At 40.6% G+C, this 27,442-nt stretch overlaps 1 protein-coding gene across 2 annotated transcripts in view; it reads right to left on the bottom strand.

Moving 5' to 3' along the window:
* Positions 1-27,442, bottom strand: part of AGPAT5 (1-acylglycerol-3-phosphate O-acyltransferase 5) — a 114,062-nt gene that overhangs the window by 65,807 nt on the left and 20,813 nt on the right. The window contains exons 2-4 of one of the 2 annotated variants that reach the window (XM_067532032.1): positions 18,198-18,267; positions 14,180-14,295; positions 4,584-4,655 (exon numbers count right to left, since the gene is read on the bottom strand). In XM_067532032.1, the coding sequence (XP_067388133.1) occupies positions 4,584-4,655; positions 14,180-14,295; positions 18,198-18,267 (258 nt within the window). Of the gene's footprint in view, positions 1-4,565; positions 4,656-14,179; positions 14,296-18,197; positions 18,268-27,442 lie in introns of both variants that reach the window. The other variant, XM_067532031.1, reaches the window with a different exon arrangement.

Raw genomic sequence — 27,442 nt, 5'->3', positions numbered from 1 at the left:
GAAGATGGAGCGCAGAAGAGAAGCAGAGAAGTTGACAGAAGTTACGCAAGTTTTTTGCGCAGCTTGCGTAACTTCGGTCGACTGCCACTGCATCTCGGAGGTAAGTGTAGAGAAGCCCTGAGAAAGGCAGAGAGATTCTTTCTGCAAATTTAGAGCAATGAATATGATGCCTATTTACAGAGAGAACACAGTAGTTCTCATTTGTGATGAGAGGACAATATATAACTATCATATGTAAGTATTTTCTTCCATGGTTTATTTTGCAATTTGGGTATCTGCCATTTGCTGCTACAAGTTAAGTATAGCATATATGTTCACTATGATATTAATCCCTGGCACGCTGGTCTTGAGAGAAAATGGAAGATTTCTATCCAGATTGACAGGAAGCACAAATATTTAATGTATTCATGTGGTTAAATTTCAAACACAAATGTAATGCATTAATCTGACTTTATAGTAATATTAATACTTAAAGTGGTTAAATACACATAACTGTTTGAATGTAAGCTTGTTTTGTGCCAAAAATTATCACTTTCATTAGCAGAAACATTTTTAAGCAGCCAACAATTTTTAGAGCTTTTATTGTTAAATTATAACATGAAATTGCTATTGGCCACAACTTAATTCAAAGTAAATTTTACCCATATAGAGAGGGCAGAATTTGGCATTTAAAAAAAATAAAAAAATATATACACAGATATGATAATATATGGCAACTAAATGCATTACAAAAGAGTCATGAAAATTTAACAGCCAAGACACATCAACTCATTCACCTTCTATCATGCCAAATAATAATAATTATATCACTTACCTTCCCACCAAAAAAAGTTCTCTCACAGGACAAATAGAGTTTTACTCCTGGGAGAAATTCTGTGCCAAAAAATTAAAAATTCTGCACACAATATTTTAAAATTCAGCATATTTTATTTGTCAAAATAACATTATATAATCATGACAGTTTCTATTATTTTGGTAATTTTTTTCAAAATACCTGTCAGCAAGTCTGTCTGTAACAATACAGACACAAAAAATTTCCCCCAAGAAGAGAGAGCTAAAAAACCCCTACAACAACCCTGGGTCTTTCTCTGCCCCCTCTCCACCAGAGTCCAGCCAGGGGGCCAGATACCCACACCCCCTCCCAGAGCCCAACTGCAGGGTGCCCCCCAGCCCAGACACGCATCCTACCCAACCAGAGCTCAGTTGCAGGCCCCCCACCCCAGCCCAGATAATCACTCACCCTACCCACTCAGAGTCCAGCTGCGGGGACCCTCCTGCAGCCCAGACACCTGCATGCACCCCTTCTGCCACAGAACCCAGAGATCCAGCAGGAGAAACAGCCTGATTCTGGGTCCTGGGCTTGTATAGAGTTTCCTGCATGCCTCCTCCTTCCTTCAGGATGTGCGGGGAACTGCAGCAGCTAGGAACCCTCCAGCTCCATCCCGCACAGCGTCTTCTATTTGCAACCTGGGGAGCTGGGCTCTGCCAGGTCCAGTGGCCCCTAGTGGCAGCTAGCAGTTCTGCAGCCCATTTCTTTGGGGAAAAAGGAAATTCTGCACAGAACATTAATTTCTGTGCAAATTCTGCATTGTGCAGAGGCGCAGAATTCCCCCCAGAAGTAAGTTTTGCAATGTTAAACTAAATGACATTTCACACACTAGCTAAAGACCTACAGAAAAACTCTGTCAAATATTTGGTTGTCATAACTTAAATCCACTTCCTACTTTTATAAATCTAAACACACAAGTTTGTTATTTACACCTTAACAAAATATTTCCATATGAAGCCCCAATTGAGGCCAGAATGTGTTTAAGTACTGTCCTGAGTGCAGATGCATTCTGGAAGTAGGGCCTTAATTAAGCACATCAGAGCTTTGACTGACAATGTACTACTCAAGTATAAACCTCTTTTTCATAGACTCTTTAAAAAGGCCGCTTTAATATTTAAAGATAATTCTGCCTCATCGAATCATTGAATATTGAAGAATACTAAGACCAAATAATCTTTATGATGGCTTCAGCGTTAAAACGCATGCCATTATTAGAACTCATCACTAAAAGCGTTTGTGTGTGTGTGTATTTCAGATATAGAATCATAGAAACATAGGGCTGGAAGGGATGTGAAGAGGTCATCTAGTGCAGTCGCTTGCACTGATCATCCCTGACACGTGTTTGCCTAACCTGTTCTTAAAATCTCCAAAGACAGGGATTCTACAACCCCCCTTGGAAATCCATTCTAGTACTTATATAGTTAGAAAGGTTTTCCTAAAGTCTAAACTAAATCTCCCTCGCTGCAGATTAAGCTGCTTACTTCTTGTCCTACCTTCTGTGGACATGGAGAGCAGTTGATGACTATCCTTTTTCAAAACAGCCTCACTTTCTTGACCCATACTCAAATTGTGATCCACTATAATCTGCAGATCCTTTTCAGCAGTATTACTCCCTAGCCAGTTATTCCCCTTTTTGTAGTTGTATATTTTTCCTTCCTAAATATAGTTACGTGCACTTGCCTTTTGCATTTGTCTTTACTGAATTTCATCTTGGCGATTTCACACCAAATCTCCAATTAGTCAACGTAATTTTGAATTCTAATCCTGTCCGCCATACACTTACAACCCCATCAAGTTTGGAGTTGTACTCATAAAATGTGTTGATAATTTCCACTCCATTATCCCAGTCATTAATGAAAATATTGAATATTACTGGACACAGGAGAGCTCCATTTCTCTAGCTTGCTTATGAGAATGTCATGTGGGACTGTGTCAAGAGCCTTACTAAAATCAAGATATATCATGTCTCCTGATTTTCCCCTATCGACTAGGCCAGTAACCCTGTCAAGAAAGAAAATTAGATTAGTTTGGCATGATCTGTTCTTGACAAAGCTATGTTGGCTATTATTTATAACCCTATTATCCTCCAGGTGCTTACAAACTGATTGTTTACTCATTTGTTCCAGTATCCTTCCAGGAATCGAAGTTAGGCCAACTGTGTCCTCTATGATCTCCTTAAAGGTATGAAGTATGTTTACCTTTTCAAATCCCCTGGGACCTCACCCATCCTCCATGAGTTCTCAAAGATAATAGCTAGTAGTTCCGAGATTGCTTCAGCTAGTTCCTTAAATATCCTAGGGTGAATTCCATCATGCCTATCGATACCAGCACAGCTACATTGCCGCAGTTATGGCAGCAAAATCCTGCAGAGTAGATGCAGTCTACATTAATGGTAGGGATCTTTGCCATCGGTGTCTGAACACCATCTTCCCGGATGATGGTAGCTACATCAACTGAAGCATTCTTATGTTAACATAACTACATCTACACTTGGGATTAGTACCTGGGTCAGCGTTGTAGATTTTTCACATTCCTGACCGGACACAGCTATGTTGATTTAATTTTTAAGTGCAGACTAGGTTTAATTTATCTAAATATTCTTTAACCTGTTCTTCCCTTGCTCTGGGCTGTGTTCCTTTCCCCATGTTGTTAACGTTAATTGTGTTAAGTATCTGGACACAATTAACCATTTTAGTGAAGACTGAAGCAAAGCATTAAACACCTCATACTTCTTGATGTCACCTATCACTGGCTCTCCTTCCCCGGTAAGTGGAGGACCTACACTTTCCTTTGTCCTTCTCTTGCTCCTAATGTACTTACAGAACCTCTTCTTAATGCCTTTTATGTCCCTTGCTAGGTGTAACACATTTTGTACCTTAGCCTTTGTGATTTTGTCCCTCCATGCTTATGCTATTCTTCTGTATTCATCCTTAGCAATTTGTCCATGTTTCCACTTTTTGTTGCATTCCTTTTTCATATAATTTAAAGCATAGCTGTATCAACTGAGATATCTCAAGTGTTATCAAGTGGGTTATAATGCACCAAGCCAACAAGGGAGAACACACATCATCTTAATGTACAATAACTAATGCAAATGAAAGCATAGTGATTCCAACCACTGAACCACGGACCGTAGAGGGAGTCATGAGAAAAGTCACTTGGCAGTAACAGTTGTTCTTCAAATAGAAAAGTATCAAGAGATTTTCTCTGTAGCACACAAAGTTATTCAGTTTTAAAATGTCACTTACATTAAAAATGATTAGTCATCCTGATAGCTGATTAATTAAGATTTTGTAAGAATGTTTCTTGACTTTCAAAAGACCAAACTAATTTGATATATAGTTAAAAAAATCAGTCTGACAGGCCTTACTACAGTAGGCAAGATGCTGTTTTAAAATATAGGGAACAGTGAAATTGGCTGTTTCAGGAAAGGAATTCAGCTGCTGTAATGGCAGCTATAAGGTTTAATGGAGAAGAAAATGTTCACATACTGAATTTTTCCTACATAATAAAGAATTTAGATTAGTTGGTCAAAGTTTACAGGGACTTTAACCAGAAGTCTTAATTATCAAGAATAATCAGTGAAAATACATAAAGAAAACATGCATATGGTTGCTTGTCTTGTAATTTGCAGGTATTTGTTATTTCTAATTCCTCTGATCTAGTTATTTCCAGTTACAAAGATCAATTATTTAAAAATAATAATAAAATAAAGAGAAAAGAAGTGTAATCTTACTGGAGTCTCAGCTTTCACCTGGGTCTGCAGCTTGTTTCTCATTTCTTTTTCATTAAATTTGGCACTTCGTTTTACATAGATTCCTCCATGCTAGCAAATAAAAATTTAAAAATGAAAAGCATTTAGTATTTACCACATACTACATTTGATGAAAGAACAAATGTTTGAATTTGGATACAAACAATTTTAGATACTATAGTGACAGGTCATTAGAAGCATCTATTGAGATAACATTAGCAGTCTGTGTAGTAGAGAACATTCTTTATATTTGCATAAGCAATACATACTCTTTAACAAAGTTACTATCAGGAGAAGTTATACATGCGGATCATAATGTCTGCACAAAGAATTACAAAGCACCTTAACTGTCTTGTTTAATAATGTTAGATATTGACTCAGAAGACAACACTGGAACTGACACAAAGGTCTGTTCCAGCAAACACACAGACACAAGTAACTTTACTCATGCAGGTAGTACCATTGAGATTAGTGGGATCCTCACGAGTGAAGTTATTCATGTGCATAAGTATTTGTAAGTCAGAATTTTCAAATCTAGATGTCTTACTGTAAACAGCAACACAAGACAAATACTGAAGACGTATGTAATAGGTAGTGTATCATAGCTACTGTGGCAGAGCACCTTCTCTGCCTCAGTGGGTCCAGTGCTTCCCTCTAGCAATGGGCCGGGATATACCTTCATCCCTCAGAATTTCCCCCCCTCTAAAAGTGGGTGAGAGTAACCTGTTTCCCAAAATGGCCATTCCCCTCTGCTCTCCAGTCCCATCTCTGCGCTGGCTAGGCCCTTGCCTCTTTGTTGGGGCTTTGGCTGCTCCAGCAAATAGCCGGTGGGGGTGGGGCGGTCCCACCCTCTACTCCAGACCCCAACCCAGGGACCCTACAAATAGCAGCCTCATGTGGCTGGTTTCAAGAATGCTACTAGCTTCCCTGGGTTACCTGCCCATGGCCCCTCAGCTCACTGTCCATTTTCTGCTTCAGTAGGGCCTCTCCCAGCCCCCTTGCCTGGGGAGTCTCTCAATCTCTGATAGCCCCTTCGGGCATGGCAGCGCCGAGTCAAACACACAGCTTAGTCACTCCTCTGAAAGAGTCTTTTCCCTCAAGCATTCATGCCTAGAAAAGCCCTCAGCCCTGCTTGGGCAGGGTTTCTCCCTCCACCTCTCTACATGTGGGATTCTCTCCTTCTGTACCCTCCTGGTCCTTGCCTGTGTCTGCACCACTCAGCTCTCCAATAGCTCACCTCACTCCCACAACTCCTATCACCCCCCTTGTCTGGCTAGAGGAGAGCCTTTTAAAAGGCTCCAGGCAGGTCCTTGATTGGTCCCAGGTGCCCTAATTAACTGGGAGTAACCCCTGTTCAGCTACCAAGGAAAGAGGGATCTGCTGATCCTGAGACTGATACACCTGCCTCCCACCACTGTCCTGTATGGCCCCACAAAGTCACGAGACCTCCTTGTTAACCTCCTCATAGCCCTGGCCAAAGTGGCCATCTACAAGACTGGGGAGAGGAGGTTGGCGGGGGGAGGGAGGGCACTTTGCGACTGTGGGGCCTACTTCCGTTCCCTTGTGCACTCATGCATCCGGGCAGAATTCCTCTGGGCAGCACCCGCTGGCTCCCTTGACACCTTCAGGGAGCAGTGGGCATTGTCCGGGGTTCTCTGCTCGGTGTCCCCTTCCAGCTCCCTCTGTTTGACCCTTAGGCCCTCACACCTGTTTTTTCATTTGTTGTCCCCCGCAATTAGTTGAGTCCCAGGTCCACTGACTCCTTTCCTTAGGCTGGGGAAGGGGCCTCTAGCAGTGGGTGGGCGGAATTCAAATAGTACTACTCTCCTGTAGCTGTATGGCCTGACCCTGTCACAATACATATATGTATGTATGTGAGTATGTGGCTATTATACACATTCACAAATAAAGTAAAGGAAGTCTGGTAAATTTCAAAGAAAAAGTTAGCTACTGTGATGGTATTCAAATAAATTAAAATAACTACTTGTTTTAGAAGGCAGAAGATTCTTCACAATAATAGCATTTTCATTGGGAAACCTTATGAAAAAGCTAAACCATTTCCTGGAAGAGATTAGTTTTATAATGTTTTCCAGACATATTACTGTTAAAACTTTAAAACTGAGAGACTGATCGCACCATTAGGTTTGAAAAGAGAAAAACACAATATCTAAAGTAAAAAAGATGACAGGATGTAAATAAAATGTTCCTATTAAAAATTAATTCCTCATTGTTATAAATAACAATCTTTTGCACGTAAACTAAAATCTGTTATCTTACCAAATCACTTTTTCATCATCGCTGCACATTTACTGGCTTTTCCTAAGTACCGTACTAGACTACTTGCATTGATTTTTTTTCCAATAAAAATTTTTGAGAGATTTAAACACATAAATAAAGAACATTTTCCTATCGGCTCAAATAGATGTTTTATTAAATATGTGAAAACTAAATAAAGGTCCCAAGAGGGTGCCTGATTTTTAATAGGATGGTAAATATTGTCTCATGAGCAAACACCAATTTATTATCAATGAGAGAATGGAAGACAGATATGGCTAATAAATTTATCTTAAATTGAAGAGATTGCTAGGCATGTTATTTTGAGCTGGAGCAAGTACTTAAGTATATATATAGACTGAGGCAATGAGATGGGACATTATCATCATCATTGTCTGCCCACATTATAAACTTTTTCCATTTAAAAATATAATGTTTTCTAGTAGATTCTTTTCTGGAGTTCACTAATAAATCCTGGAAAGAAGTGGAACAACATGGGCAATTAATTTCAGATCGGTTAAAAACCTAAGTGATGTGGACTGAGTTTGGGTTTGGATGGCAGACTCAACCAGCCTATTAAGTAAGCAAATCCAGAATGACAGGTAGCATCTTGCACATCCCTTCTGAGATGTGTAGTAAATCTGTGAACAGTTGCTGCTTAGGCCAAGTAGGCACTATTAAAATGATCTCGTTTATGTTCCCCCTAACACTGTTATTAGATAGAATAGGAGGAAAGGAGACTTTGGCTCCATGATATGAGGAACACATCTGCCACTGAATGTCTGTCTGTGATCTCAAACAAAGCTTCTGACATTTTGCATTTTCTTTGGTTGTAAAGAAGTTTATCTGTGGATATCCCTAACATGTGAAGATTTCCTGTATCACTGAAGTTTTCAATGAACACTCATGGGTGTCTATCATGATTCTGCTTAATTGGTCTTCCAGATTGCTATTTTTCCATTAGATGCATAACCACAAGGTATCTGAGAGCATACCATACACACTGCCTCACTGCAAAATTAAGAACAGACTCCTCTCTGCTTGTTTTTATAAAACAGAGGTGCTGTCCATAAGCACCTGGACAACTTTGTGCCAGACGTGAGGTTAGAATGCTTTTAAATGTCTAACAAATTGCTCTAAGCTCTACCCATCCAGTTTTCACCTGGACAGTCCGGTTTTTGGCTTCTATGTCCAGGTGCCAACTTGGGTTTGCCAGGTGCCCAGTTCGACCGGAAAGTCTAGTTGAAAAGGAGACCAGGCAGTGTCTGGTCACCGCAGGGGGTGGGGAGGCACTAGGTCATTAATACGTGCCAACCTCTGCTCAGCCAGGGCCACCTCCTATCCACGGGCAGCAGCAGCTCCCAGCCTAGCCCCAGAGCAGATGGAGCCCAGCTGGGGGTGGGGGGGTGGGGGAGGAAGGTGGAGATGATCCAGCAAGTGACAGTGGGGGGTGAGGGAAAGGAATGCACGATGGGGGTGTGGGGGAGGGGGAGGAGGCAGAGAAGGGACAGGGCTTGGAGGGAAGAGACGGAGAATGGGTGGGGTCTTGGGAGAGGAAGAGGTAGGGCAGGGAGCAGGGCCTTAAGGGGATCTGGTTACCAGCAATTAGAAAAGGTGACAACCCTATCTAGAAGGTTTTAATGTAACCTTGTCTTTGGGGTGGCAGGGATTCAATGTCCCTGGATTGTGAACCTGCAGAAGTGGGCACACAATCTTATGTTGTATGCATATTAAATAGCAGTTATAGATGGAAGAAGACTGAATGGTACACCCCTTCGAGGACATTGCAAGATTGAACCTGCTAATCTAGCGATATTAGCTCTTCTTTTGCAACGGAAAGCTTTTGATTGAAGCTGTCTGTACTTTGTCTATAGTTGGCTGACAGCCAGTGCTGGAAAGTTCTTATTTTGACACATGCATTTGTTGTTGAAGCGAAGAGTCCCATCAACTTCAGATAGAATATAAGCTTTTGAGAGTGCATTAGGTACAGAGTTTCTACTGCTGATTTTATGTTCAGAAACCTTTCTTAAGGAAAAAGCACTCTGCTTGTCTCAGAGTCTGAGAGAGAGAAGATTTGCTGAGTGGTTTGTTACAGTGACTTATTTGGGTTGTTCATGAAACCATACTTCCGAAGAGAGTACATATGCAGAGGAGAGCATTACAAAGATGTTCCTTTAATAACACTTTTATTCACCAATCCTCTAAGTAAAGGTACATGAGACTTCCCTCTCTTCTTAGGTGAGCTGCCACTGCCGATAAACATTTTGAGGAGCTGCATAAAGTCCAAATGGAAGGACCCTGTACTGGAAGTAGCCCTCTCCCATTGTGAAACTAAAGTGAAAATATGTAAATGCCTGTCCTTTAAATCAAGAGGGGCAAACCAATCTTTCAAAGGGATGGTATGATAGAGGCTAGGGTAGCATACAGAAATAAGATGTCTTGATGAAAGTATGGAGCTTCTTGAGGTCTAGAATAAGGCAAAGGCCTCCACCTTGGTTATTGTTCTTGTTTGCAAATCAGAAAGTACTTTGAATAAAACCCCATGACCCTGAATTCTCTTGTTACCTCTTCTTTATCCCCTATTCTGAGGAAATCTAGAACCTCTGATCTCAACAGGTTCTTGTGAGAGAGAAGGAAGGGTAATTGGAAGGAGGGATTTTTTTAAAATTGTATTTAATATCGTATGTGGACAATCTTTAAAATCCACTTGTCCATGATTAAAAAACTCCAAGCTGTGGGGGCAAAAAGCCTAGCTGACTTCAAGACTGAGTTTGATAAGTTTATGGAGAGGATGGTATGATTGAACAACCTAATTTGTCTTTAAACTGATCTTTGACTACTAGCTGTAAATATGCCCAATGACCTGTGATGGGATGTTAGATGGGATGGTTTCTGAGTTACTACAAAGAATTCTTTCCCAGGTGTCTGGCTGATGAGTCTTGCCCACATGCTCAGGGTTTAGCTGATCGCCATAGTTGGGGTTGGGAAGGAATTTTCCCCCAGGGCAGATTGGCAGAGGCCCTGGGGGTTTTTCACCTTCCTCTGCAGCATGGGGCACAGGTCACTTGCTGGTGGATTCTCTGTACCTTAAAGTCTTTAATCTATGATTTGAGGACTTCAATAACTCAGTCATAGGTTAGGGGTCTATTATAGGGGTGGGTGAGGTTCTGTGGTCTGCGTTGTGCAAGAAGTCAGATTAGATGATCATAATGGCCCCTTCTGATCTTAAAGCCTATGAGTCTATGAAAAAAAATGACATAGCCAGGCTCCAAATGAAGGGGAGTGAACCTGGACTAAAACTGGATCAGAGCTCTTGGGTTTAGGTCACAAGGTTGACATACTGTCTAATATCATAGCTGTCGAAGATGCCTAACTGCCTCCTGATCTCAGTTTGAAGCTCTTTCTCTTTACTTGAGAAAACTGCCAAGGAGGCTATTGCTAGTGATATTATTGCCTCCTATGAGCAAGGTGAAAAGACAATGAAGGATGTGTTGGTTTTGGTACCTAAAAACTAGTTCTTGTGTTTTTTTCTTTGCTGTTGATTGCCAATTCATTGGGCATCTGTGTACCTATTCTCCATCTTTTACAGACACTCATCAGTACTGTTACTGAACAGTCCTCTTCCTTCAAAAGGAAGATCCTCCCCTTTAGCTTTGTAGAAGCAACAGCTCTAGCTGCTGCGTCTGAAGTCAACAGATGCTATCAAGGCATATGATGTTATTCGGAGACCTTCTGTGATGATAGCACATGTAAGTTTCCTCTGTTCATTCACGAGCAAGTCATTAAACACTGACATTTTCTTCCAAAGATAGTATTGTTGGCACACAACTGTGGCTTGGTAATTCATGGCTCTTAACTTAACGTGGAAGTCTGTTCTTCCCAATAAATCCATTTCCTTTCCATTTTTATCTGAGGAAATAGAGTGTACTAATTCACCCTTAGGTCTCTGAACAGCAGCTTCTACTAGTAAGGAGTCTGAAAAACCCTCTTGGGGTAAATGATGTAATCTGTCCATCTTTTTGGACATTGACTGAACTGAGCCTGGACTTGCCCAAATTAGCTTTGTGGGTTGCAAAAGTCCACCTAGTATTAGCAGTGATATTCTGTTTGAAGAGTGAGAGCCATACTTAGTATATTGCTCTCCAAAAATAGCAGCAAAAAGGAGCATTAACTCCTCACTACATGTTCTGTCACTCCACATCAGCCCATGGTTATGTTCTGTGATTCCCTTCTAATAGCCAGTTGTAGCTGGCTACTTGACCAGCCAAGCAGCCATGGCTACTAGGGGACCAGAAGGCAGCACAGAAAAAGAGTCTCTCAGTGTTGCTGTCCAGGGATCCACCAGATCGGGGACACAGATACAGTCAATCCTGCCAAAACTCTGTTGCTTTTGCCAGCCCATCCTCTGTCCATACCACTGGTCCTGGACCAGATGAAGGTGGGAGAAGAAGAACACACAAACTGTACAGCACTTGCAGACCATGTTGTTGTGCAGCAAGGTCACAATGACCATAATTGTTAAGATCCATTACTGCCTCTGCAGAGCCACAAGTCTTGCTTGCACAAGCAGCACTACTTAGCAAAGGGAAGAATAGCGCTGCTTTCAGCAGAACCGACTCACTACCATATGGAAGAAAATACAGCAACAGTAAGAGGTAATGATTTTGTGGATCATATTGTATGAAGTAAAAGCTGGATCCAGCCTTAGATATCATTTCCTCTGACTTACACAAATCTTGTCATTAGTGTTCTTAAAAATGTTAAACATTTGTGTGAATTTTGGGAAAGGGAAAGGGGGGGGGGGACTGTGGCTCTATTAGCTTTATCATATTCAATAATAATGGATAGATTTGTAATTCATTCAGTAAATATGAGTGCAAAAATACTTAAAGAAAGAATAGACACAATCTGGAAAATGCAAGAGTAACTAGGAGAATTCACTGTTTTACATCCCTTTTCCATGTTACACGTTAAATATTGATCACAAGAATGCACAGCTAAAAACAAAGAAGCAATGAGAGAAAGAATGAGATGATCCATATTGGCAAAATATTTGTTTTTACTGAATTTTGGTCAAACACACAGGGTATACAAGTTGAAGCTATTAAATGGAGCTTTAGTGGTCAATACAACACAACCCTGTGACAAACACACACTTCATCAAGTTAGTCAGTCAAGCCTAGATATAGTCTAAATAATATTTTTCTGCTTAATTATTCCCAAAATTGTCTGCTGACCTTTTACCCAGCATGGCTGCATTTTGGTGGAGAAAGTTTGGGCAAAAACTGTTCCGCAGACCCATGCAAAAACATTAAAGCCAACTTTAGATACATGGCTATTATATTTTTAGCTAATAAAACAATTCAATGCCACAGCAGATGAATGTAAGGAGCTTTTTTGTTTGTTACCATTAGAAGTACATTTCCAAAAAGGAATTTGTTAGCTATGCAGTCATCTATAGATCCAGTTTCCTAGTGTGTATTGTATTTATACTGTATTTGCTGGTAATATCAAAATATATGTATATGTCTCAAAAGAGATTTTTGAAAGTCTGTAGGTACACTTTCTATATTTCCATTTTCCCCCCTGTACTTTAAAACCTGTTTCTAGATCAACAATGAAGTATGTTTACAAATATGTTTCCTTGGCGCCTGAATTCTGCACAACTAGGTATCCAAAATATGTGTATATTCCAAACAGGATGTTTACCTGAGATAGGGAATATAAATTCCATGAGTATTCCGTAAGTACATATCACTGGAAAGTTTTAGTGGAGTGCGAGTGACATCACTGATAGAGCATCAACAGGAAGAAGAGGAAGTGTTTTATGTTTTTGCAGTGTTTGGTGTGATAAAGACAATAAAAATACCTATTCGCTTGCGCTACAGTCCTGGTGTATCCCTTTTAAGTAATTTAAACACATTTTCTTAAATGCACATAACACTCTAACACCCTTGTCTGTAAATGGTCTTCCATTTGTCCCTCTGAATCAGTAATATACCCCTCTGAATTTAATGTTTTTAATAGTGTGAAAAGTATTGTGGGGCACACAAAACAGCATAGCTTTAAGTTAATAACTATGTTCTGTAGAAAAGTGTAGCCTACATTTCACACTATTTTCCAGAGAAACGTTCTATTAACAGTCAGTATAGTCATCAGGAAATTGAACACAGGACATTCCAGAGAGCCATAGCAAGATTTTGGAAAATTACAAAAATAACTTTGGATAGTGATACGATGATGATAGTGGATGCAACAGATAACCTGAACTGTTAGTATTATAATAAAAGCAGAATTAGCCCACCACAGACATAGTGACTATATGCAAGGGCAACAGTAGTGTTCTTTCCACAGATCATATTCTCTTGCTCTCTGATAATGCATGGCAGAGGAGAAATAAAAGCATCAGAAACTGTGACTTTGGTGTGTAGGCTGAAGGGAGTAGGAGAGGGAACAGAAAAGAAAGGGTCATGGCCTTCACAGCACATTCTCCCCTAGCCTCAGGACCCAACAGAAGCCCTTTCACTGGTGCACCACAGTGTTTGGGCTCATTGCGTATATTTAGGGTCAGTAAAGCAAGAAAAGCAGACACTGCCTATGGCATGCTTCCCTCCATTTCCACGGGGTGTTTGAAAATTGATGTTTGCTCCAAGCAGCCCTGAATTTGGCTAAACTACAGTTACTACTGTGAAGCTATGGAAATGCCAGCCAGTGTTAGCATGGCTCCTTTAGTAACTACTGTCATGCAGGAGGGGTTGGTCTAGATAATTGTGCAGAGGCTCTAGGCCGTTATTGGTGTCATGAGATCTGCACAGACACCTTCAATATAAGAGGACCCTGACCATTCTGTAACTCCACTGACTTCATGAAATTACCCACAATTTACAGAAGGATGAAAGGAGATTCAGTCTCTTACACACTGGCAAGCACACATACATAAGTATCTGAAAGGCAGAATAAGCATCAAGGAACTCAAGATAGATATCAGCTTTACATTTTGCCCCATGATTTTAATTCTAATAATACTCTAAAAGACAATATTTTCTTCATTAGAAAGATTAGTTCAGAAATATTAGTTAAAAAAGCTGAATGGATTCTTTGATAAACAGCTGTCTTTTCCATCAGTGTTAGATAATTGTTTTAATTTACACCCGTCTGAATGAGAACAAGCAATTTTCTTGTTAAAATAAAGGCTCACCAAGAAAATTTTGACTCATTACTATTCCTTTTTAATAATAAGTATTAGAATACACATTGAAGAAGATCATAAATTTTGCGCTACATGTGCAAACAGCAAGAAAAAACAAACAAATGAGAGTTACCTGAGAAAAATACCACCCATACAAAGGAAGCCATTTTAACCCATCTTTCAAAACGTATCGGACATGCCCAAGAGCATTCTGTCTGATTGCCAACATGTCTGCAACAATCCAGTCAACTGCAAAGACAAAAACCCAGAACTCTTTAGTCACACTAGGCCTCAAATGTCCCAAAGGAAACAAAACATTTTGTACACAGGATAGCATTAAAATGCTTCTGAAACAGTCATTATGCTTCTGATAATAACAGAAACCTCACGAGAGGAAAAAAAAACATGTAGCAAACACTCAAGATGACTGATCTTTTTCAATGGCAATGCTAAGAAATCTTTCCAGAATCATGTTTATTTGTTACTTCCTTGTCAACTTTTCTCACAGTTCAATTACTCCTCTTCATTCATAATTTTAAATATTTCACTCCAAGAGGTGGGTGTTTTTTGTTTTTTAGTTTCATAGAATCATAGAAATGTAAGACTGGAAGGAACCTTGATAGGTCATCTAGTTCAGTTCTCTGCACTGAGGCAGGACTAAGTATTGTTTAGATCAGTGTTTCTCAACCTTTTTGATACCAGGGACCAGCTTGCTGCCTTCCTAAACTGTGTCAGGGAGATCTCAGGGACAGGTTCTGGTCCACAGACTGGCCATTGAGAAACAAAGGTCTAGACCATCCTAGACATTTGTTAGTTTTTAAAAACCTCCAATGACAAAGATTCCACAATGTCCCTAGGTAATCTGTTTTAGTGCTTAACTATCCTTACAGTTAGGCAATTTTTCCTAACATCTAACTTAAATCTCCCTTGCTGCAATTTAAGCCCATTACTTTTTGTCCTGTCCTCAGTGGGTAAGAACAATAATTTATCACCTTCCTCTTTATAATGTTTTATGTACTTGAAGACTATTATCTTGTCCCCGCTCAGTCTTTTCTTCTCCAGACTAAACAACCCCAATTCTTTCAATCTTTCCTCATAGGTCATGTTCTCCAGATCTTTAATCGTTTTTGTTGCTTTCCTCTGGATTTTCTCCAATTTGTTCACATCTTTCCTGAAGCATGGTGCCCACAATAGGACAAAATACTCCAGGTAAGGCTTTATCAGTGCTGAATTGAGCGTAAGAATTACTTCTTGTGACCTGCTTACAACAATCCTTGTTGACTCATATTTAATCTGTGATCCACTAAAATCCCTAGGTCCTTTTCTGCAGTACTCTTTCCTAGGCAGTCATTTCTCATTTTGTATTTGTGCAACTAATTATTCCTTCCTCAGTGTTGTACTTTGCATTTGCCCATATTGAATTCCATCAGACCATTTCTCCAGTTTGTCAAGATCATTTTGAATTCTGAGTGTTTATTCAGCATTAGAAAGTTTTGTTAAGAGACAACTTTTTAATAAAAGTTATTTTTATTACAGCATTTAACTCTCTTAAAAGATGCTACAAATTCACATATCTCTATATTAGATACAGAAAATTCTGCAAGGGATAGCACTTCACTACATCTTTAACAAGAAAAAAAACAATTTAGTTTCAGATCCAAAAACTTCATGATTCCTGAAATTTTGCCATCAATTACCTGTAAAGATTAAGGGGCTGATTTTGCACAAGCATAACTTTATGCATGCAGTGACTTAGGCTACGGCTACACTGACGGTGGCAAAATTGCTGCCGTCAGATCAATTTCTCTGGATCGACTGAGCGGTCAGTGAAGACCCGCTCAGTCAATCCAGAAATCGACATACTAAGACCACCTTCGCAAGTGGCATAGAGTTGCATTGACGGGAACGCGGTTCCCGTCGGCGCAGTGCAGTGAAGACGGCGCGCAGAAGAGGAGTCCAGAAGTCGACACTATCTGTGGTATACAGTGGTTGTGCTAGTGGTGAGATATATCTTTCTGGATGGAGGAATAGACGGTATGTACTGTTACTTAACTTTTTGTTTCTTTGTTGTTGAAGATTTGCATTCGGCATGTTGTTTGCATCAACCTTACATGACACACAACATTTTGTGTGTGCACACATGCATACACTAATTAGATCTTTCTGAAAACCATGCATCAGAATCCATTTCTCTATTGGCAACTTCTTACATGTCCAAAAGGTGGAAAGCAGACATTTGATGACAATCTTCTTATTTTAATATGTTGAACATTATAGTCAAAATATTTTAAAGGGGCCTTTCCTGTTTTCCAGTTTCACTTGATCAACTGCAAGTTCAATTTGTTGCATTTAGGCTTTTGACTCTTCAATTTGCTAGCAAAGAGCTATCAGATGCACCCAATTTAACAGGAAATTTTGTTTTAGGTTACTAGTTCTCTATATCATGTATGAAAAATATACTTTCCCTTTCTCCAAACCTGGAAAATCCCCTACTTCGTATGTCCCTATTTAAGCTTAAGAGACCCACTCCACTTCCTTGCCATTTAGTTTTTCCTTCTTTATGACCCCTTCCTCTGAGGACACCATGGATTTCCCCTTTGGACTCCTCCAATGCTGCTTTTTAGATCAGCTGCAAAGACCAATGATGAAGAGCAAAAAACACTTATCTAAAGCAAGAACAGACTTTTTAAAGAAGTAAAGTGGCATCACTCCAGTGGAGGGTCCTCAGCTCTGGGACCTGTTGCCTTCATTAGTTTGCCAAACCCAGTTTCCATTGATCTTCAGAGCAAAGTGCAAGACTGTCTTCTCCTGGGCTTTTGCCTAATGGAGGCACTTAGGAGAGCTATAGAATTGAAATGATGGATGAGACTTTTCCAGATTTGACATTGATCAACAAGTTAGGAATAGTATCATGACTGTTGATCATTGCCCAAACACTATGCCGTAGACAGTTTCATTAATTCATTTATTTTCATTCAATTTAGAATAAATAAAAAGTTCTCATACACATCCAACCAATCCTTTAAAGTTACAAAAACAAAATGCAACATTGTCAGCTCACCTCTTTAACAAGCAGCATCACATAAATCAAATACCAACACCCCCATATACATCTACCTCTTCTGAGGAAAGCTAAAACAAAGCCCGTAAGTTTCTAGGTACTAATTCTTAGCTCTAGTTTTCAGTGGGATTTCTCACTCCAACAACCATTGTTTGCTGAGGTGCACAGACCCTATCAAATGTTTAGCACAGAGAAAATTGAACCATGATCCTTGAGTTACAGGTGGTATCTGTCTTCCCTGTAGAGGAATCCAGACATAAGGAAACTTGGACAAGCAAAGCTGGATCAAGTTACCTTATAATACACAGCAGATTGGACTAAAAGACTTATTCCTCCAAGGTGCCGAGTGCCTTCACTGAAGTAAATGGAAATTAAGGTACTCAGGGCCTCATCCTTAAGGGTGCTTAAGAGAGGAAATAATTTCAGGAGTTTCTCTCGCTGAATTTAGCTGCATCCTAAGAGTAGGGGATAAGGGAACATTTTGGTTTTAGAGTTTAAATATTCTAACTTACATTTTGTGGTCTGTACAGATAGGGCTGAACCTTACAGGATGCCAACTGCCCTCAATTCTTATTAACTGCACTCTTGCTGAGTAGGATCATATGCAAAGATGCTTTGCAGGTTCAGGTCCAGAAACACCAACAGAAATGTAAAGCACGGGTGCTCTTGTGAAGGTTATATTTGTCTGGACTCATATTAGCTAAAAATCTGCATTAACAAACTGTGACACTGTCCTTTTAAGAAATTATTTAAGAAATAAGTGCCTAACACACACTCTCAAGGTGACTTTTTGTTAAAAATGTCATTATCTTAATCAGAATCAATGTGTGTGTATGAAAAACAGTACTAATTCTGGTATCTTTAACTTTGATACACATACTGTTCAGAGCATTTTCCAGATACTTTGTTGCCAAGGTTGTTCTTAAAAAAAATACTGATTACATAAATACTACAGATATTTAGCTAAAACATATTTAGTATCTCTACTAAAAATAATTATTCTGAGGCAAAATATTTCTTTCTAAAATTACATACCCAACAGCTTTAAGATTTTGTTTTCTACCATTTAGTTAAAAAAAATGATACAAACCTGTACACTGATGATTTGATAAGTATACTACATTTTCTTTATTTTTTGGCAAATCCCCATAGATTATTATCTAAAAAAGAAATAAAACATTACTTCATTATTTACATTCATTACTTCAATTAATAAAAATACAATGAAAAAGCTTACTAATAAACAATAGAACTTCTCAGCAAGTTACCACCATTAATTGAATGAGATCTTATCCAGACCCATAATGGGTACAATCTATTTCCAAAAAGTGAGCAATGTTTATACACTGCTCCTGAAGTAAGAAAGACATTTCCTTATTTTAGTCTCAAACCTGCAACTGGATCCATCCAGGCAGATCCTTATGCCCATGTGAATCATAAATTCATAGTGCTTAAGGCAAAAAAGGGCCATCACATCACCTAATCTGGCCTCCTAAGATTACACAAAATTTCACCCACTTACCCCTATATTGAACCCAATAACCTGTGTTTGACTAATGCATATCATCCAGTAAAGCATCTAGTCTTGATTTGAAGACATCAAGAGATGGAGAATCCCCATTTCCCTTGGTAGTGTGTCCCAATGTCAAAAATTTGTGCTTAACTTCCAGTTTGAATTTGTCTGGTTTCAGCTTCCAGCCATTGGTTCTTGTTATGCCTTTTTCTGCTAAACTAAAGAGCACATTAGTGGTATTTTCTCCCCATGAATGTATTTATGCAATCAAGTCAACCCTTGATCTTTTTGATAAGCTAAACAGATTTAGCTCTTTAATCCTCTCATTGCAAGATGTTCTCTCTAGCCTTCAAATCACTTTTGTGGCTCTTTTCTGCACCTTTTTTAATTGTTCAATATTCTTTTTAAAAATGCAGACACCAGAACAGGGCTCAGTATTCCACAACATGCCTCACCAATGCCTTATACAAAGGTAAAAATCACCTCCCTACTCCACTCTCTACTCCCCTGTTTATACACCCAAGGATCACATTAGCCGTTTCTCCCATAACATTGCACAGGGAGCTCATGTTGATTTGTTTGTCCAGTGTGACCCACAGACCTTTTTCAGACTCACTGCTATTTAAGATACAATCAGATCCTCTTCTTGTATATGGGCAGAATATTCACACTCTTCCAGTTTCTAGATTTTTCCTGGTATCCCATTAACATCAGTGGGCCATATATCTTAGCCAGCTCTTTTAGGACTCTAGACTGCAAATTATCTGGGCCTGTTGATTTAAAAATGTTTATTCCTAGTAGATATTGTCTACCAACCTCCTCTGTTACTAAATTGACTGGAAAGTACTTAATCTTCGTACGATATGAGTGCATCATCCCACTTCTTTCCAAATACAGAACGGAAATATTCATTGAACATTTCCACCTTTTCTGCATCATTACTAACATTTAGTGATGGAACTCTTCCATTGTTTGGATTAATTTTGTTCCTAATGAACTCTATAAAACAAACAAACAAACAAACACACACACACACCCCTCCCTTCTTATTGCTGTTCTCCCTGCCAGCCATGGATTTTTCCTTGCTATCTTTAGCTTTCCTTATCAATTTTCTGCATTTCATAACTTCTAATTTATATTGACTTACCTCTTTTCCCTTTTTCCCATTTATTATATATATATCTTTTATATCTAATTGCTGCCTTTACTTCAGCATTGAACCAGGGTGGGCTTTTAGTCAAAGAGGTCTTCTTTATTGATTTTGGTATCATGCTTTTTGGTCATCTGATAAACTTCTAAAAGAAACTGCCAATTTTCATTCACATTTTTCTGTCTAGATTTTTTTCTCCCAATCAATTTTACTGATAATTTCCCTCAATTTTAGGAAAATAGCCTTTTTGAAGCACTAAATATATATTACTGGTTGCGACTGTCCTCTGTTTGCCCATATTGAATGTAACTAGGGCCTGGTCTACACTGGTGACGTAAGTTGACGTAAAGTCACTTACGTCGACCTACGTACACCTGCATCTACACTGGCACCACTGTTCATTCGAAATAAATCGCCTCAAAAATCGACTTAATAAGACCACCTCTGCAAGTGGCGTAGCGCCTAAATCAAATTTGTTAATTCGATTTAGTGTCTGTGTAGACACAACTTCACTTAAATGGAATGTATTGGCCTCCGGGAGGTATCCCACAATGCCCCTTTTTGACCGCTCTGGACAGTCGCGCTGTGCTGCTCTGTGGTCACGCTACCAGGAAATGTCCCCTCCCCTCAAGCCCCGGGAAGATTTGAATTTTTAATTCCTGTGATGCCAGCATGGAGAGAACTTTGTCACTGTTCTCCGCATGGCTACTGCAAAGCCCAAATACGCTCCAAAATGGAGTCGACCAGAGGTCTTAGACCTCGTCGGGCTGTGGGGCGAGGAGTCCGTTCTGGCTCAGAGCCAGCAAAAGGAATCTGGACATTTATGGGAAGATATCCCAGGGCATGCTGGAGAAGGGACACAAGAAGGATGCTCAGTAGTGCTGCGTGAAGATCAAGGAGCTGTGTCAGTCACATCAGAAAGCCAGAGAAGCTAACAGCCATTCTGGCTCCTCACCCAAAACATGCCGCTTCTATGATGAGGTGCATACAATTCTCGGTGGCGATCCCACCACGGTGCCACCACACAGCATCAATACCGCCACTAGGTCACAGTCCATGGACAATGATGAGGACTCCGTGGACGAGGAGGAGAAGGCTGAGGAGAGCAGGGTGCATGAGAGTGTGCTGTCCGTTCTCCCTGAAAGTCAGGACATATTCCTGACCCCAGAGCAGTCCAGCTGCACACAGGACAGCACTAACGATCCCAGGGAAGGCACATCTGGTGAGTTTATTTTCTTCTTTGCAGTTCTGTCGCTTTACATTGGATTGGGGGGGGAGGGAGCACGAAGGGGATTTCAGGCGTTTCAGTGACTGTACTGGGGGGTTACCCAGGGAACAGTTTATTTATGCGGTGAGTAATGCTACATTTATCATCAGTTGGTATCTCATGGAAACTTTCATTTAGGTAATCTGTTATCCTTCGCAAAAGTTTTCAGGGGAAGGCTGCTTTGTTCCTCCCTCCACGGTAGGATACTTTGCTGCATCAAGGGAGCCTGCATCATGGCGGAACACTGCTGGTACCCCGCTGAGTGCAGCAAATCTTTGTTGTAAGCAGACTCCTCCCCCCCCCCCCCCGCTCTCCACAGTTCCGCTCTGTCAGGGTTTAAAATACCAGCAGAGACTCCCCGACCCCCAAATGTCCGCAGTGCCTCTGTGTAAGGGCGCACCGCGCATGTTTAAAATACCTGCAGAGACTCCTCCCCCCCCCCCCAACGCTTTCCACAGTTCCGCTCTGTCAGGGTTTAAAATAGCAGCAGAGACTCCCACCCTCCACCACCACCATGATGTCCTCAGATCCACTCTGTAAGGGCACAGCGAGCAGACCCTTCTGGGACGTCAGGAATGGAATGAGGCTCTGTGTTTGCCCTGCGCACTACATGAGAATTATTGTCTACATTGTAGCAGGGCATTACTGTCTACATTGTTGCAGTTGTATCATTTTCTTCACTATGCTAACAGTGGCTATCTTGTTATTTTTTTTTCATTCTGTAGACACCTCGGCCTTGGCCCCACCCTCAAGAAATGCTGCGGAAAGACTATCGCGGATTAGAAAGAGGAAAAAAAAACAAAACCAAGAGATGACATGTTTTGCGAGCTCATGAATGCCTCAGCGGCTGCAGAGACAGAGCAAAGAGTGTGGCAGCTCACCTTGCCCCAGAATATGGACATGGACAGGGAGACTCACAGAGAAATGATGGAGTGTGATTGCAGTACCACGCAGGAGATGCTGCAAATCATGCGGGACCAGGCAGACATGCTGCAGAGGCTTGTGGAACTTCAGGAGGAGTGCAGGAAGGACAAAGTCATGCTGCAGCCCCTCCATAATGCTCCTCAACCGAGGGCTTTGATGCCCGTCCCCTTCCCCCTGACCCAGCCAGTCTCTGAGGAGACTGGCCAGGCTGCATTATGTGCTCGCCTCCACCCCAGTGGAGGCGAGCAGAAAGCAGCAGTGGCCACGCTGAGAGCTGGCCAGCAAGCTACCCCCCTATTCCTTGAGACAGTGAATGAACACTTCCCCCATGACTTGAATGTTCATAAATAAAGTTAAGAATCATTTCAACACGTTTCTTTATTAAATCATATTTTGTACTGGAGGGATTTGGCGGATACAGATATCGATTGGGGTGGGGAGGGGGATGGTTTCACCAAAGGCAAACAACATACAGGAACAGAAATCAGTCCTGCATCTCATTGCAGAACCTGGTTTTCAAAGCTTCTCTAATGCAAAGCGCTCCGTGGTTAGCTCTCAGCGTACTGCTGGCATCTGGCTGCTCATAATTGGCAGCCAGTCTTTCTGCCTCTACTGCCCAACCCTGAGGGAACCTCTCACCCTTCGCTTCACACACATTATGAAGAACACAGCATGCAGATATCACAGAAGGGAGGTTCTTCTCAATCTCGTCCAGCCTAGGGAGGAGACTCCTCCATCTACCCTTTAAATGCCCAAAGGCACATTCTACAACCATTCTGCAACTGCTTAACCTCTTAATAAAACACTCCTTGTCGCTGTCAAGGTGACCGGTGTAGGGCTTCATTAGCCAAGGGAGCAAGGGGTAAGCAGGATCCCCCAGGATCACTATAAGCATTTCCACACACCCAATTTGAATTTTTTGGTTTGGGAAAAAAGTGCCCGCCTGTATATTAGAGAACAGCCCCAAATTATGAAATACGAGCACGTCATGCACCTTCCCAGACCACCCCACACAGATGTCGGTGAAACAACCCCTGTGATCCACAAGCCCCTGCAGGACCATGGAAAAGTACCCCTTGCGGTTTATGTACTTGGTTGCTAGGTGGACAGGTGCTAAGATAGGGATGGGCGTCCAATCAATGGCCCCCCCACAGTCTGGAAACCCCATCGTGGCAAACCCCTCCACTATGTCCTGCACATTTCCCAAAGTCACTACCCTTCGTAGACGTCGTCTATTGATGGCCGTGCATACTTGAATCATGGCGGTGCCCACTGTAGATTTACTGACTCCGAATTGATTCCCAACCGAGCGGTAACAGTTGGGGATTGCCAACTTCCACAGGGCAATGGCGACTCTCTTCTCCACTGTCAGAGCTTGTCTCAAGCGAGTATTCACGCGCTTCAGGGATGGGGCCAGCTCCGAGCACAGTTCCAGGAAAGTTGCCTTTCGCATACGAAAGTTTTGCAGCCACTGATCATCACCCCACAGCTGCATAACGATGCAGTCCCACCAGTCTATGCTTGTTTCACGGCACCAGAAACGGTGCTCCACGGACTGCAGATGATTCTTTACAGCCTGCAGCAATCGGGAATTGTTCTGCTCAATGGCTTGTAGCAAGGCAGCCTCAGTGGCACCGCTGTTGTGTGTGCTTCGGCTTCTTGCTCTACTTTGAAAATACTCAATGATAAGCCGCGATGGATTTGTAACGCTCACAATAATAGTGCAGAGTTGAGCTGGCTCCATGTCTCTGCAGCAATGGCGAGCGCAGGGAGGAAAAAAACGGTGCGAAAATACTTTTCCTGTTTGTCGGGGGGAGGGGGCAGGAGAAAGAAGGGAGGAGGAAGCAGCATTGCATCATGAGACGATGACACTCGTCCCAACAGCCACCGCGGCTAGTTGCACTGCGGGATAGCTACCCACATTGCACTGCTTTGCAATTCAAATTAAGAGTGCTCAGTGTAAACGCAGGAGACCTGCGCAAACAGCGTAGTGTATACACGCTGCTGCGACTTCTAATACTGTTCATCTCTCCACTGATGCCTAAAAATCACCAAGCCCAAAGTAAAAACAAGGATTTTGTAGTAAGTTACATAGTGATTGTAATTAATTATGTTATATACTGTACTGTATGTTATGTAAATAACCAAATAAATAAATCTGATAATACCACTGAACTGCCTTTTTTTTTTTTTGGAACAATCTGAAGTACTTCTTCCATTTATAGTAATCTGTAACATTAAAAAGTTAATCATGTATCTTATTATAAGCATTAGCTTATAACAAAGTACAGTCAGTCAAGGGACATAATCTAACATTGTGAGGGCTGCATGTTTGACATGCCAATGTCAAAGTATCATTACAGAAATGCTGATTTTTAAAATTTTCTCAAATATATATTTACATAATTGTTTAAGTTTGCCATGTTTGGTGCCATTGTGTTGCTGGGAGAAACAGCTTTTGAATGATACCCAAGTTGACTCATTTCTGATGACACTGTATTATCAAAATTTCCACTAACAAGATGACCTGAAGTTGGGAGCTGGGGAGGCAGCAAGTCCCCACTGCCATGATGCAGAGGATGTCACCATAGAAATTATGATTCTGTGGATTTTTTATGAACTCCTCCCTTAATTTTATATCATCTTGCCCACAGAATTACACATGCCTCCAGATAATTTCATATTTATGTGCCTGTAACAATGTTACACCTGGTTCTAAAAGCTACTTTTTTCACACCCATGGGCACTGGTTCTAATGCATGCTTCCTAGCAAAAAAAAATACTTCAAAGGGGGAGGGAAAACTATATCTAAATCCATCTCTTTGAAACAAACACTCATGCAGAAGGTCACTGAGAAGTATCAGCTATTTCACAACATTTAAGTCTAGGAAGAAGAATAAGAACAAGAAAAAAATTGTGTATTACCACTAACCTTGTACAACAAAAGACAAATACACTACAGAAAAATCAAGTGGAAACAAATATTTTAAAAAACAAGCTAAAGTGCCATCCTTTCTCAAAACCCCATGCCAGCACTAAGACACACAATTGAAAGTGTTTCCGCATGACCAATAAATTAGATAAATGAATTTAAAAAACAAACAGTATTGTTTCCCAAGATAGCATCCTGCAATTATTTATTTCTAAAGGGCTGGATCTTTCCCTAGAACTTATTTTTTATAATCACAGTTCAGAAAAGCATCTTCACAGAGCTTTTTCTAAATAGATTTTTTTCAAAGTGAGAATTCCATTTCCATAATAGTTTTTCAATGTAAATAACCACAAAAATTCATTTATTCAAGGCATACGTTAATCAAAAATACAGCTATATCTAATAAAAGAGATACATTGTTTAGCTATATAAAATCTATACTCTGTTTTGAACTGAAGAGAAGACTTCCAGCCTTTTTCCTCTCCTTTATTGTATAAATGAAAAAGAGAGGATCCAAATACTGTCAAGTCTTGAGGGACAGGATAGCTCACGTTAACAGGATGTAATGGGTTTCACTTCTAGGTCACTAATTTTAATTTGGCCCAATTCAATGATGACCAAAAGGTGTTACCATCTGACAGCTGTTTGGTGGCCTTAGTGAACTGAATATTAGACACTCGTCCGCTAGGAACTGTACCTAAACTACATCATAAAAGCCACTATTGCCCTTGTTAACCTTGTTGGCAAATATAACCTGATGGAAACTACAGGGCCACCTTCTCACTAAGAGATCTCTCCAGGTCTGAATTGAGGGGCACAGCAGGTCACAGTTGAGAAGCTTGTCACTCATGTTTTACTACTCCTTTGGAAGGATTACTTTTGTTTTCAGTGCCTGGAATTTTCCTGGACTGGAGGAGGACTGGCGGAGACTTCCAGGATTCTATTGAACAGATATATTACACTCTTGCCTTAGCAAGTTCTGCTGTAGCGCCTCACAAAGACCTTAAAAGATGTCTTTAGAAAGTACATTATAAAAATCTCGCTTCAAATCAGTCTAATATAATCCATAGTAGATAAAAAAAATTGTAATTTCATTCACCATGGTGGATTAGCTATGACACTTAATCGGTATACAAACAGATGCAGGTGCTCTTGGTTGGGGCTCTTGAAATCACTACCTAATACTCAGAGATAGAGCTTGAAAAATCCACTTGTCTATGATGAATATGGGAAGCTTTCTGCAGCAAATGCTTTCAACTTCTAGTCTACCTAAGCTATCAAGAGTGCCTAACATTTATGGTTGCAAAGTGAAATGAATGTAAACAATGCGGTACTGTCCTCTGAAGTCCGCAAACAAACAGCCCCAGCCTCCTTTGTGCTGCTTGTAATTTTACCAAGCTGCAACAAAATGAACTGGTTAGTCTTATCACCCCAACAGCTTGAGATGGGGAGAGGAGGCCTGGGCCACTGGGAGTTACACTGGAGAACACCTCCCACCTTCAATCCAGACTTTCATATCAAACTTTGGCTAGTAAATTTAATTTTCTACCTAGTAGGTAAAAGGGTTTAAGCCTTAAGTGTACGTTAGTGGGAGAGACTGACGGCATAAGTAAGAAGAGTATGTTCTTTTGAGAGATTGTGGCAACTGGAGAAGAAGGGGAAAAAAATATTAAAGACAATACTGCACAGTGAAGCCAGGAAAGGAAAATAAGTTAAAAGAAAGAGAGATGTAGTGAGCTAAGTTTATTAAACAGACATCTGATTGATAATATAGAAAGTGCACTACAAAATTGTTTTAGCCTTTAAATTGCAACTGTATATTTGTCAGAGCATGGCGATACAAGTATTTTTCACCCTGACTTTTATGCTAGTTTCTCCGTTAGTCAGTTTTGGTTGTTTCAAAGCCTTGCTCATAGTCTATGTAATATGACTTGCTGCCTACAGTCTAGCTCATCCATTTTTAAAACATTAGTTTGGTCATTGTCAAAACACCAGTTAAGTCAGGTCACAGATGCAGGATGCTAACTGACTAATGAAGAGGGAAAGACAACAACAGAAAATGTGGAAATAGCGTAAGTGCCAAAAAGTTACCGTATTTCCCCATGTATAAGACGCACCTTTTTTCGAAAAATTTGGGGTCTAAAAACTGGGTGCGTCTTATACAGTGGTACTTACCGGTGATGTACCGTAATACATTTATTTTCAGATTTCAGGCCCCAAAATTAAGGTGCGTCTTATACATGGGAGCGTCTTATACATGGGGAAATACGGTAGTAGCGATCAGATGGCTAACGCAGTGAACACCAGTGAAAATGAGGTAGGATCTGAAGCTAAAATAAGGAAAGAACAAGTTAAAAATTACTTAGGACAAGTTAGATGTCTTCAAGTCACCGGACCTGATGAAATACATCCTAGAATATTCAAGGAGCTGACTGAGGAGATATCTGAGCCATTAACAATTATCTTTGAAAATTCATGGAAGATGGTAGAGATTCCAAAGAACTGGAAGAGGGCAAATATAATGCCCATCTATAAAAAAGGAAATAAGG

This window comes from Emydura macquarii, unplaced genomic scaffold (genome assembly GCF_026122565.2).
Source record: "Emydura macquarii macquarii isolate MOO-44397 ecotype Brisbane River unplaced genomic scaffold, CSIRO-AGI_Emac_v2 contig_3238, whole genome shotgun sequence".
NCBI classification, from domain to species: Eukaryota; Metazoa; Chordata; order Testudines; family Chelidae; genus Emydura; species Emydura macquarii.
The sequence above is the reverse complement of the archived record's forward strand: the minus strand, read 5'-3'. Positions and strand labels throughout refer to the sequence as shown.